The sequence below is a fragment of the Balaenoptera borealis genome, assembly GCF_965194805.1.
Source record: "Balaenoptera borealis genome assembly, chromosome: 1".
NCBI classification, from domain to species: Eukaryota; Metazoa; Chordata; class Mammalia; order Artiodactyla; family Balaenopteridae; genus Balaenoptera; species Balaenoptera borealis.
In genome coordinates, this window is record NC_138860.1 from 99,039,304 (window position 1) to 99,052,450 (window position 13,147).

The following is a 13,147-nucleotide window of genomic DNA, read 5'->3' on the forward strand; positions in this document are numbered from 1 at the left end:
ACAGGCGCACAGACATGGAGAACAGACTTGTGCTGCCAAGGGGGAGGTGGGGGAGGGATGAACTGGGAGTTTGGGATTAGGATATGCAAGCTATTACATGTGGAATGGATAAACAACAAGGTCCTACTGTATAGCACAGGGAACTATATTCAATATCCTGTGATAAACCATAATGGAAAAGAATATGAATAAGAATGTATATATATGACATCTTCTTTATCCATTCATCCACTGATGGCACTTAGGTTGTTTCCATGTCTTGGCTATTGCAAACAATGATGCAATAAACATGGGAGTGCAGGTATCTTATTGATATCCTGTTTTCATTTCATTTGGGTATATATCCAGAAGTGGAATTGCTGGATCATATGGTAAATCTATTTTTTATTTTCTGAAGAACTTTCATATTGTTTTCCATAGTGGCTGCACCAACAGTATACAAGGGTTCCCTTTTCTCCGCATCCTCGCCAACATTTGTTATCTCTTTTCTTCTTGATGATGGCCATTCTAACAGGTGTGAGGTGATAGCTCATTATAGTTTCAATCTGCATTTCCCTGATGATTAGCAATGTTGAGTATCTTTTCATGTACCTGTTGGCCATTTGGATGACTTAAACAATGTTTTATCTAAAATTATTTGGTGATAGTTTTCACCATCAAACAATAAATTCATTTCCAGGTAGATTTTTAAAGTCATTTTAAGGCTCCTATAGAGATCATGTCTCATATATGCCATGTATTCCTTTATCCTGTAAATATCCCACAGATAAAGAGTACCTAGCCTTCTATACCTGGGCGTTCTTCAGCACTCCAACACTGAGACTGGTTTTTTCATTTTTAAGCTACCATAATTGTTTGCTCACTCTGTGCCGAGCACTATGCCAAGAGCTTTAGATAGCTTATCTCATGTTCATCTAGCAGTCCTGTGAGCTAGGTATTATTATTCCTATTTTTCAGAAGAGGAAACTAAGACTGCGAAAAGTTAAGGAACTTGCCTGATGGCACAGAGCTAAAGAGTGGAAAACCCGGAATTCAAATTCAGGTCTCCCAATGCCTGCTTCCCCTCTGTGCTTTTGACTTTCCTGGGAAGCATTTCCCTTGTTCTTCAAGTTCAGTTGAGTAGCCGGCAATTTTGTTCATGACCTTCACTTTACAGTAAATATTAGACTGGTAAAGTAATCCTGCAGTGATGATGATGATGACGATAATTCTTCTTTTTCTTCTCTCTTTCTCCCTCTCACTTTAAACAAAATATTTTTATTTGAGTTCTCTAACATTGGCATATATCTATAAATTCAAATTTTTGTACAATGTTTTATAGATATCTTTACCACATTTAGTGTTTATTCTTTTTTTGCTTGGAGAATTAATCTTACTTTCTTTGTCAAACATATTGCTTTAGCTTTTTAGGTTATATAATAAAGCAGAAGTCCACAGACTCATAAAAATTTAGATGGGGAAGAGGCCCTCAGAGATCTGTTCATCCAACCCCATCATTATATGGGCAAGGGAGGCCAGCCAGTGGTTGTGGGTCCCTTGGTTGAGTCAGAGCCTCAGTTACTCCCTTAAAACTGGAGGTAATTATACTACTTCTAAAAAGTTGTCCCAAAAGTTTACAAATCAAGAAGTGATATCTAAATGGATGCTTTAAATTTTATTTAAAATAATAAAAGACTCATACCAAATGGCAGCTGGTTTTGCTCTGAACATTTTCAGGAGTATCCCTGAGACACGCTGCTACCACCAGACTGTGGCAGCTTGACAGGACTGCTCAGAGCAAGGCAGCCTCTTGAACTGGGTTCTGCCTGGGTTCTAATCAGAAGAGGGAGGCTTGATGGCAGATTGGCCTCTGGGTGTCCAAAAGACCTTTTGGTTCCTTGCTCATATTTCTGTCAGTCCTTCTCTGCCTTTCTCCAATATACAAGGGAAAATCAGGAGAAGGGGACCAGAATGTCTGGGAGGACAGATGAAAAAGCACCAGAACAGAGTAGGCTGGTGGTTTGTTTTAGTTGAGTCTGCTTTCAGTGCCACACATAGCGGCCCATCAGTGATGTGTAGACAAGTGACAGCCGTGGTACTTCAAAAAGATCAATCCTTTACTTGCATTCCAAGCTCCTATTTGGGGAGAACAAATTTCAAATAGTACTTCCTAAGAGAAGTTGGTAAATATTTGGTCATTAACTAGAGACCAATGTCTCCCTCAAATTTTAATGAATAAAAAATTTAGCCCCCCTCCTTTCTAATTCCTTGCTTATATACCACTGATTATGTTAATGTAGGCTTTAGGATGAGTTACTCTTGATTGAGCTTTCTGCCTTCTTGTTTATAACTGCATTTCTCTAAACAAAAAGCATCCATTTTGTTCTGGCATAGACACTAGGATAAGCATGGTTTCATACGTTAAATAAATTATATTTAATAATGAGGCTCTTTTTGTTTTGCACGGACTAAGACACACAATGAAGACAATCAATGAAAACCAGAAGGTCTGTTGCTACAATTAAGAACATCAAGACCAGGCAGCAACCGATAAAGGAGGTCAAGCTGCACATACATGGATGAAGCCGATTTCTTGGAAGATGCAACTTCTAAGAAACAGGAGGATTTGCCTTATGATGGGGACTTCTCCCAAATTCAGATGTACAACGATTACAATTTTACCTCAAAATATGACATCCTTGATGTCTCAAATCAAATGAATTTAACAGAAGATGACCTTCAAGAAAAGGCCACACATAGAGAGACTTGCAGAAAGGCAGATATGGCCATGACTTTGGATAAAACAACTGAAAATTCTATCAGCAAAAAATATGATAAAGAGAATCAATGCACCATAAATCTTCATATTCCATCTAATCAAGGAGACCCTTTAAAGTCAAACATTTCTTATATTTTACTCCATCATCTTTGCAAAGAGGAATTCTCAAAAGGTCAAGGCATTAATTGTGAAACTCTCCCAGAGATCTCTAATGCTGACAGTTTTGACGGAGCTATTATTAAAAATATTATTTTGCAGCATGTTAAGAATTCTTGGCCGACAGAACAAACCTCAGAACTCACTGACCAACTCAACTCCAAAAGCGATGGTGAAAACAGCAATAAGCCCAGTTGTTTTCCAACCACGACAGAAGAAAACACCTCTGATTTAGAGGATCCAGTCGCTGCTGGAGAAAGCAGCCATCAGGAAAATTCAAATTTTCTAACTAAAATCAAGAGTCCAGGTGATAAAGAAAAAAGTTGCCAAGGGCAGACACCCCAGAAACAGCAGGCTGAAAAAGCAAGTTCAGGCAACAGGTTCAAATACGGCCAAGGTCAAGTTCATTACTGGTTCTCTGATTCCTCTAAGGTTGCTCTTAAAAATAACATAATTGACAAACCACTTACAACCAATAAACAAGCCAGCTTTTCTCCTAAATTGAGAGATAAGTCAGCTATTGTGCAAGATATTTCAGAAAGCATGTCTAGATCAAACGATGTTGAAAAACAAGAGCAGAAATGGAAAACTCCTGAACCTTCACAACAGATAGAGGTAAGTGAAAGCCATCTCCAGCAAACATATAAGCAGGGTCGTGGCTCATCTATATCAGTGTGGGTCTTTGGAGGGTGCATAGAACTGAGTTGTAGGTCTGAGGTTCTGGGTTCCAGTTCTGGCCCAATACCTTGACCTCTCAGAAGCTCAGTGGGTCTTCCTGAGAAGAATCAGGGGCCGAACTAACAGCAACACATAATAGAATAAAATCCAAGTTCTTAAACCTGGAATTTGCGTTTCCCCGTTTTTTATGTCATCCTACGCTTCTAAACTAAACTCCCCCCTCCCACCCCAGGAGTCATCCTCAGGTACCTGGCTGGCCCTGCCCTCTCTGAGATCCTGCCTCACGTGGAACCTCCCACCTCTGCTTACCAAAGACCTGCTCATTTTCATGGCCTCCTTCAATTCTCCACTGGCCACAGGACTTTTCAGAAGCCCCCAGTCACAGTCTTTCCCATCCTTGTTTGTTTAGTACTCTGTCGGAGCATTTATCTCAGCCCGCTTTGGATCCTAATGATTTGGAAACATCTGTTCCTCCCACTAGATCTGAAGACTCTGGAGGCAGCCACCTCGTCTTCATCTTTCCTTTGCCCAAGTTCACCCAGAGGCCTAGCCTTCTGTTTGCACATATTATGTCCTTGGTTATGAATGCTCAATTGGACTGAATTAAGATCTTTAATAACACATTTCAAGATTGTTATATTGGTAACTATTTAGTACAAAATGTTGCTAATGTTTAATTTATACTATTTCCCCTTTCCCCATCTTCCCATCCTTCCACCCACCTTCCCAACATGCTGAGGCTCAGGATCTCATGGATTGTTTGAGGTTCAATAGTTAGGTAAGTTCACAATAATGATCAAAGTAAACACTGTACTTCTCTGGCACTTTGCCAGGACTGTATGATCTTTCCTTTAAGCATTCTATGAAGGGCCCCCCGACTGAACGTTCTCTGCCTATTTCCATTTCCACCTCTTTATGCTTCAGCTGCCTTCTCTTTCAGCTGAACGTTCTGGGGAGTTTGAGCATAACACCCCCCACCCCTGACACACACACACATACACACGTACCTGGAACCAGCAGCCCACCTGGCCTCGACTGGGATGCTTCTCTCAGTCATGGAGAAATCTGCACCCCTGTGACACTGGGAAGTCTCCACGTTCCTCATTCTGCATGCAGGAGAACGCCCCTCGGTGGGCACAGTTCTCAGTGCCCTGTGGTTAGTAGGGGCAGAATGAATATCAAGTTCATCTGTCTCTGGCAATGGGAGTCTGAAGTCAGGTGTCTGATTTTCTCTCGTCCTGTCAGTTCAGGTTGGAGAACTGGACTCTATAGGTTCCACAGCCATCATATAATTGAGATATTCATAATAACCACAGCCTAGTTTGACCACTACAGTAGCTCCCTGGCACTAGCGTGTTTGTGAGCTGTGTGTGTTGGGAACAATGGGAAGACCCTCAAGGTGAATCACTCCGGAATTTGAACTCTTATCCACTTAGCCTGTGGTGAGTAGAAAAGGGCTGTGTGAACAATCACTATCTTGACACATTTTGGAACTTAACGCTTACTGTTATTATTCTCTGGAGTGTGGCTACCATGTGTCTGGGTGTTAGTGAGAACACCAGCAATAGAGTCGGTGACGAGACCAACAATGGTCCTTTGTGGAACCTATGGTCTAGCTGTAGGAGAAATATGTGAGTATTCCTCGTAATAGTATCAAACATGATAGTAGTAACAGCTAACATGAACGCTTACCATGTGCCAGATACTATGGTAACATTTAATTCTCATCACAACACTATGAGGTAGGTTCTATTACTATCCCCATTTTACTGTTGAGGAATTTGAGGTTTACAGTGATGAAGTAATTGCTCTGGGTCACCTGGCAGATAAGTGTCAGAGTGGAATTCAACCTTGGCATCAGGGCCCCAGCTCTTGCCACAACTGTGTGGCCTCCACGATGACCAGAACACATCGAGTCATCCTGAGTAATGGCGTCATGATCACTATCAACAGTCATGTTTTCTTCTCCTTTAAATGCGCAGATGGAGCCCACAGTACATATCCACCAAGAACATCTTGCAGGTACTAGCATTTTTAAAAATTTTTATTTATTTATTTATTTAATTTTTGGCTGCATTGGGCCTTCGTTGCTGTGCGTGGGCTTTCTCTAGGTGTGGTGAGTGGGGGCTACTCTTCGCTATGATGCTTGGGCTTCTCATTGTGATAGCTTTTCTTGTTGTGGAGCATGGGCTCTAGGCGCGCAGGCTTCAGTAGTTGCAGCGTGTGGGCTCAGTAGTTGCAGCTTGCAAGCTCTAGAGTGCAGGCTCAGTAGTTGTGGCACACGGGCTTAGTTGCTCTGAGGCATGTGGGATCCTCCAGGACCAGGGATCCAACCCATGTCCCCTGCACTGGCAGGCAGTTTCTTAACCACTGCGCCACCAGGGTAGTCCCGGTACCGGCATTTTTAAACCTCTTTGATTTAGATATACATTTTGAAAAAAAATTTTTTTAAAAATAGTGATTGCCACAGACTTCTGTTTTCTGTACTTAATAAAACTGCAGTGCAGCTGAGATGAATGGTAACCAAAACTTATTCTTTATTACATAGGAATAGAATCTGACACAAGTCCCTCTAAGATGCCATTGACCTCTCAGAAAGACCCTTCCTCAAGTTCTTCTTACACATTTCACATGATATCCCAAGGGAAACAGATGTGTCAGAAGTTAAAAGAACAGACTGATCAACTGAAGACTAAAGTAATACTTTTAAAGCTTATTATGAAAAATAGAAATAACCAAATTCAAACGTAAGACACTATGCCCTTAATGAAATATTGCATTTTTTCACTGCAGGTACAAGAATTTTCCAAAAGCATAGCACAGGATTCTCCCTATCATTTGAAAGACAGGAGGCTGGTAATAAATTTTATCAAGTTTTAAAAATCTTTTTAGGGAATTTGACATGGGAAAATACAAATGACTTTATAGTATCATGTTTTCTCTACATTGGTGGGAATAGAAATGCTCTGGTAAGAAATGCTTTGCTGAAGATTACACTATCTTTGTGTTACAGGGACTAAAAGAGCTTAGAGCTTTCTATTTCTATATGTATTTAGCCCTTTCTCCTTCTCAGGGCATCTATTACTTATGGCTGTTTTTCCTCAGCAGTCATCCCATAATAAATATGAGACCATGGTAAGTTCAAGAGAATAATATGTCAGCTGTTGTAAAGGGCAAGCACATCCAGATTTGATGGGTCCTGAGGGATACAGGCTATAAAAATTGCCAGTATCTGGCAACTCAATATATAAAACTTTGAAAACTTAAAATTAATCTTGAAGACATGCTTTTCAGATCAAAATCTTTGACTTTCACATCCTTGCTTTTTGTTGCATTTAATCAAATCACTAATTTATGTTGTAACCATAGCCTTGTTCATCAGTGTCAGGGTCGTGGGAAGTGGGGGTGAAGCATGGCAGTGGGGCAAAAAGCTGAGACTACTAGAACCAGGGATGTGTGAAGTTGAAGATGTAGTTTAGGCCATTGGGTCAGCAGCAGGACAGGTGGCCAGAAGTCCTGACATAAAAGACACGAGCAAAGCTCAGGGCAGTCTGTGCTTCAGAAACCAAACAGTATAGACAAAAACTAGGAGGAGGCAAATGTTGAGACACAGTTCATTACTCTTTCACCATATTAAGTAAATAACTCATACATTCATTCGACAACATTTGTGGGGTACTTTCTATGACTCAGACTCTGTATCAGGCATTAGGAATTTGGAGATGAAGAAACATTTCTTTTTCAAGTGACTTATGGTCTCCTAGGAACAACAGACCAGTAAATCAACAAGTAACATGCAGCTTGGGAAAGGTTACATATGATGCTAATGGCAGCACTGAAGGGGCTCACCCTTGCCAGTGAGAGGGTACTTTAGAAGGCTTCCTGGAAGGGACTTCTGAGCTGGGCATTGTAGGAATAATATGGCAGAATAAGGGCAAAGGTGTATTCCAGGAAAAGGAATCAGCAGGTGCAGTGGCACAGGGAAAAGAAAGTGCTGAGAGTGTGAGGAACTGTGTGGCAGTGTAATTGACCAGATGGAGCTCAGGGGGAAAGGAGGAGACTGGAGAGGTAGATAAGGACTACATCATGAAAAGCCTTTACACCACGCTAAGGAGCTTAGATTAATTTCATCCTGAGGTGGAGTGATGGGGCAACACTGGAGGATTTAAAGCTGAGAAACAGCAAGCACCATGGGGGCAAGACTGTAGGGACAGAGATCGGCTAGGAAGCCATAATCCAGGTAACAAGTTATATGAAGCCCTAAACCAAGGCTGGCAGTGAGGATGGAGAGGGCAGAAATCCAAGAGTTTAAGGAAGTGGCAGCAGATTGAACCAGGTAAATAAGAGAGGAGGCTTGGATACATTCCAGATTTCTAGCTTGGGTAACCAAGGTCAGGAATAAAAGTGGAGGATCCAGTTCAGGATGGGTGTGCCAGGTAGGCAGGAGGCAAGATGTCAAGTTCAGTTTGGGACATTTTGAGGTACCCATAATACATCCAATTGGAGAGGTCCACTAGGCAATTAGAGCAATGGATCTGAACCTCAGAGGAGTTGTTTGGGTCAGAAATGTAAATTTGGGTATAGTTTTATGTTGAAGCTGTGGGGTATAGGCGATTGCTCAGGCAAACACGCAGAGTAAGCAGTGAAGAAATCCAAGGATAGGATCATGGGAAGCAGAACCAGGGGTAGGTAAAAGAAGAGGGGTCCACAAAGGAGATCCATAAGGAGAGACTCAAATGGTCGAGGCAGACCTGGAAGGGCAGAGCTATAGAAGCCAAGAGAAAAGAGGGTTTTGAGAAAGAGGGAGTGGGCCACACCATCAGATCTTCAAGTAAGGAAGGTAAGCAGGATGTGCATTGGATTTGGCAACTGAGAGGTCATGAGGGAGCTTGGCAGCCCTGATTTCAATGAAGTGGTGGATCTACGGAAGCCAGATTGCAGGAGTTAAGGAGTGAATGATAAAGGAGATCTCCTAAAACCCAGGCTTTCAGAAACTGGGAGAACATAAAGTTTTAAAAGGCCAAGCAAAGCAGAGGAAACTGGTTCAAGGCATTAGCCTTCTTGAGGCCTCGATTCAGGAAGTTTCTTCCTATGTTAGAGGGTATGTGGGGATTCGTGTCAGGACTGAGAGAAGAGGAGAGAGGTGACTCTTTACAGTGTCAGCCTTGGTCTGAGAGTTCCGGGCCCATCTGGTTCAGTGAAGGAAGGCCAGACAGGACTGAAACTAACTTTCTCAGGGCGAGCAGCACACGGAGAAAGCATTTGGATTTTCGAGCAAACATTCTGGTTCTATGTGTTGATTGTACAAGCTTAGACATGTAGCATGTCTTCCTATCTTAGTTAAGAGAGTTAAATGAGGTACATTTATGGCAAGAAAACTATGCCCTATCTTCTTCTGAACACAGTTAAAATTCCAAGATCCCAAATTATAATTCATAATTGGCTTTCTTCACTTTTCTCTTTCCTTTGAATACCTAATTCCTTCTCATGGCTTTAACCACCATTTTCATGCTACCAATTCCTAAATTACTAGTCCTCACTTCTCATCTGGAGCTCCAAACGTTTGTGTTGATCTTCCTTTGGATCTCCCACTCTCACCAAAAATGCTACCTTGTCCAACATTGACATCTTCATTCAAACTTGTTAGCCTTTCCAAATTCCTCAGTTTCGTCAGGGGGTTCACATTCTTCCCACCTCCCACAGTAGAAACCTGAATGTTGTCTGTGATATTTATAGTATCAGTCAGGGTCCTGGCAAGAACAGGATGGCTTCCTCCAGAGGTGTTATTGAGGAGAGCTTAGTAAGGCATTATTTTACAAAAGCAGGGGCAAGGTTAAGGGAAACCAATAAGGGACAGAAAGCATCTCATGGAAGGAACAGTGGGGCAGAGGGACGGAGGAAGAGCAGATAATGGAGCATAAGGAGAGTAGCAGTAACTGTAGGGCTCGCTGACAAGTTCTGCTGCTTTTGATAGAGACACAGCCAATCCATGATGATACACACAGGAGGAAATCAGGGAAATAAAGACCCTACCTCATCCTTCTTCAGTTCCTCTCTCCTGCTGTTGTCTTCCATTGGCTGAAATCAGCCAAAGCCAGAGGCATGGGAGCCTGCTGATACAGTCCATTGAAGGCCAGCCTCCTGGCTGGGGCACAGAGAAAGATGGAGGGTGGATCTGGGGTGGGGGGAAATGGAAAACATCTACCACACTTGCCATTTTTTTTTTAAAATTTTATTTATTTATTTATTTAGTTTTGGCTGTGTTGGGTCTTCGTTTCTGTGTGAGGGCTTTCTCTAGTTGTGGCAAGCGGGGGCCACTCTTCATCGCGGTGCGCAGGCCTATCACTATCGCGGCCTCTCCTGTTGCGGAGCACAGGATCCAGACGCGCAGGCTCAGTAGTTGTGGCTCACGGGCCTAGTTGCTCCACGGCATGTGGGATCTTCCCAGACCAGGGCTCGAACCCGTGTCCCCTGCATTGGCAGGCAGATTCTCAACCACTGCGCCACCAGGGAAGCCCCACACTTGCCATTTTTTATACCCCTATAGCCAGTATGCTTCTAAACTTGTTTGTTTATTTTAATAATAGTAAGAACTAATAACAATGAAGATGACAGCTACCATCTATTGAGGGTGTACTATGTTCCTGGCACTAAGCATTATCTCATTTAATTTTTACAATATGAGGTGAGGGCTATTATTATCACAAATCAGAAAACTGAAACTTAGAGTTCAAGGTGACTAAAATCATACAATTAGTAGGTGACAGTCTGAACTTGAACCCTGGTGTGTTCGATTCTGTAATCCCATGATGCAGTATTCTTGCCCTTGGCAATATCTCTCCAATTCATCCTTTCCTCTCCATTTTCACAGATACTGCCTGATCCAAGCCCTCTTGAGTCCTTTAAGCCTGACTTAAGTCTCACTTCTTCCATTGAACCATAGCAAAGTATTCCATCCCACAGTCTCTTTTCCCAACTGGAATAAAATCCCTGAGACCAGGGACTGTGCCTGATACAACTTTTGTGTCTCTCACACTTTTGGCCCAGGACCAATCATGGGCAGTGCTCAGGGAATGTTTAGTGACTGGGGCTGCTGGGCTGCAGCCTCTGTGCATCGAGATAAGACCTTGACCTGTACAGTTTAAACATTCATCTGCATGAGGCTACATCTGGAAGACCCATTTGAAGCTTTTGACTAAAATTCCTGATGTTCCTTCCCCATTTCATCTCCAAGTGCCATAGATTCAATCCCAGGTCCTCTAACTTCAGTTCTTTTCTAAGATCTATGTGACTTCTGACGTACTTTCTAGAGCCCCAATTTCCTCCTCTATAAAACTGGGATAATAAATCTACTTTGCCACATTTACAACATTGATGCATGCATTAAATAAGATAATGAATGGAAAAGTGCTCTATGAGCTAAAACGTATTCTGCAAATATGTAGGATTATGAATGTCCCATTAACAAAAATTTAAACACCTTCGACTGTGTTCTAGGAGAGAAATCAGAAGTGACCATATTTTTCAGCTATGTGCTATGAGGTGTCGTAAATGCTGAGATGGCTCTTGGATTGTCTATATTTTAGATGTCAGACTCTGAAACAAAACAATTGCCAGGAGAAGGATGATGGCTTTGTTTTGACACTACTGTGGGGTACACCCTCATTGTGTTTTGGGGAAAAACAACTACATACACAGGCTTACCTGTGGTTGATTCCAGTGACTTCACTGCTACAGGTCCTCAAGAAACTGCAGGGACACCTTGAACTGCTGGAACAGGAGTTTCTGGCCAATAAGGAGAAGCATCTGACTTTGAAACAGCAAGTCCACAAGCATGAATCCCCAGCTGTCAATGAATTTGATCCAGAAAGGTGAGGCTTAAACTGTGTAAGGTGGAAGGGTCAGAGGTAATCTCCTTCAGGTGGTATTCTGATGTGGCTGCTGGCTTCGTGCATGGAAAGCCATTGGTCTTGGGTCAGCAAAAACTGTGCCACCATTGAATAAGTGTCACCCCATGCAACAAGCAGTACAGAATTCCTGCTATGTGTAAGGTCCTGTGCAGGGCACTGACCCAGATAGAGTGCCCCAAATGAACAATGGTCTCCTGGAGGAGAGACATTGTGCCACCACCCTGCATTTTGTTGGATGTCATTATAATTGGTTCTGAGACTCAGAAGAGTACAAGAAACCCTAGAAAGGCTCATGTGTTAACCCCAGAGGACCCTCTCCTCTCCAAGCTCCTCCTGTACTGTCCTCTCCTTCATCCCACTCCTGCCTTTATTTCCCCTGCCTGGTTCTTCTTTTCTGTCCCTCTTTTTCCTCATGCACAGACAATTCCAGAGAGACAGCAGGCAGGAATGAATCATTGTTACGTTGGTTAGTGTGGGGGTGAGGGACCCACAAATCCTGATAAAGGCGAAATGTTAAAGCTTGAAGTCAAATGATTCCTGAATTAATTCACATTAGAAACTTGGGTGCACAATCATATTGAATGAAGATTCCAGCTGGCCATTCTGATGGCACCATGCTCTTCTCTTTCCAATCTTAATAATTTTAAGATGTAGTCCAGGACTCAAGGCTAGGATTGTTTCCATATAATTTCCTGGGATGAATTTAAAGAACCCATTTAGTAGGCTTAATATTTGTAAGTTCAGCTCTTTCTATTCATAGCATTTTAACATGAATTCATTCTTGATGCCAAAATATTTTAATGGTTTATATTTTGGCACTAGTGTCCTGAGGTATTATTTCTTCAAAATGAATGAAATCTCTGTCTATTGTTATTTCAATACTGAGTAATTAGACAGCAAGGATGAGGTTTTAATATTGATTTTTTTCCCCCAAAGGCTTTTTTTTCTTGGAAAAAAGGATCTCCACATGCTTTCACTATTTGTTTAAAAACTAATAGAGTAAGGATATTTATTTTCCAAGAAATCCCACTTGTTTTGGCAGTCATCTTAAAGACAGGCCTCTGTGCGCATTAAGACCAAAGTTATGCAATGCCTTATTTATAGCTTAGTTACACCCACACTGCGCCTGGCCCCAGTATAAATCAAAAGAGTTCCAACTGCAATTATATCCCATATACAGGAGAAGCTTTCAACACTGGGGCAAGGGAAGGACTCAGCCTCTCCCAAAACTCACCTCAGAACTGCCTCAGAGCAAGCAAAGTGTGCTCAGCTCTTCTTGTTCTCAAATGGGCAAGATGTGGCAAAGAGCAGAACCCAATCCAACCCTTGAGGTCTTTGTGTGTCGAAAACCTTCTAAATGATGGGTCCAAAGGCCATTGTTGATGGCTTTCTGTAAAGGAAAGAATTCTGCAAATTAATTGGCTAATTGCTTAAGTCAGCTATTGTGCTCTTATTAAAACCTTCTTATTATTGCCTTTGAAAGGTAATATTCAAAAACATTGTTTGGATTTCATGTATCTTGTTTGTCAGAATGTAGTCTGATGGTCATTTGATTCTTTCACACACTAGCACCAGAAGCCAAGGAGTCAAGAAATGGGGTTCTGCCTCCATCAATCCCTCCTCCCTGATACTATCGGCATACACT

General features: G+C 42.1%; 1 protein-coding gene across 1 annotated transcript in view; it reads left to right on the forward strand.

Annotated features, from left to right (window-relative positions):
• The first annotated feature begins 825 nt into the window (after positions 1-825).
• AKNAD1 (AKNA domain containing 1) overlaps positions 826-13,147 on the forward strand; it is a 36,719-nt gene continuing 24,397 nt past the window's right edge. The window contains exons 1-5 of the mRNA XM_082374599.1: positions 826-3,529; positions 5,575-5,614; positions 6,141-6,289; positions 6,386-6,448; positions 11,330-11,463. Of these exons, the coding sequence (XP_082230725.1) occupies positions 2,555-3,529; positions 5,575-5,614; positions 6,141-6,289; positions 6,386-6,448; positions 11,330-11,463 (1,361 nt within the window). The 5' untranslated portion in view covers positions 826-2,554. The remainder of the gene's footprint in view (positions 3,530-5,574; positions 5,615-6,140; positions 6,290-6,385; positions 6,449-11,329; positions 11,464-13,147) is intronic.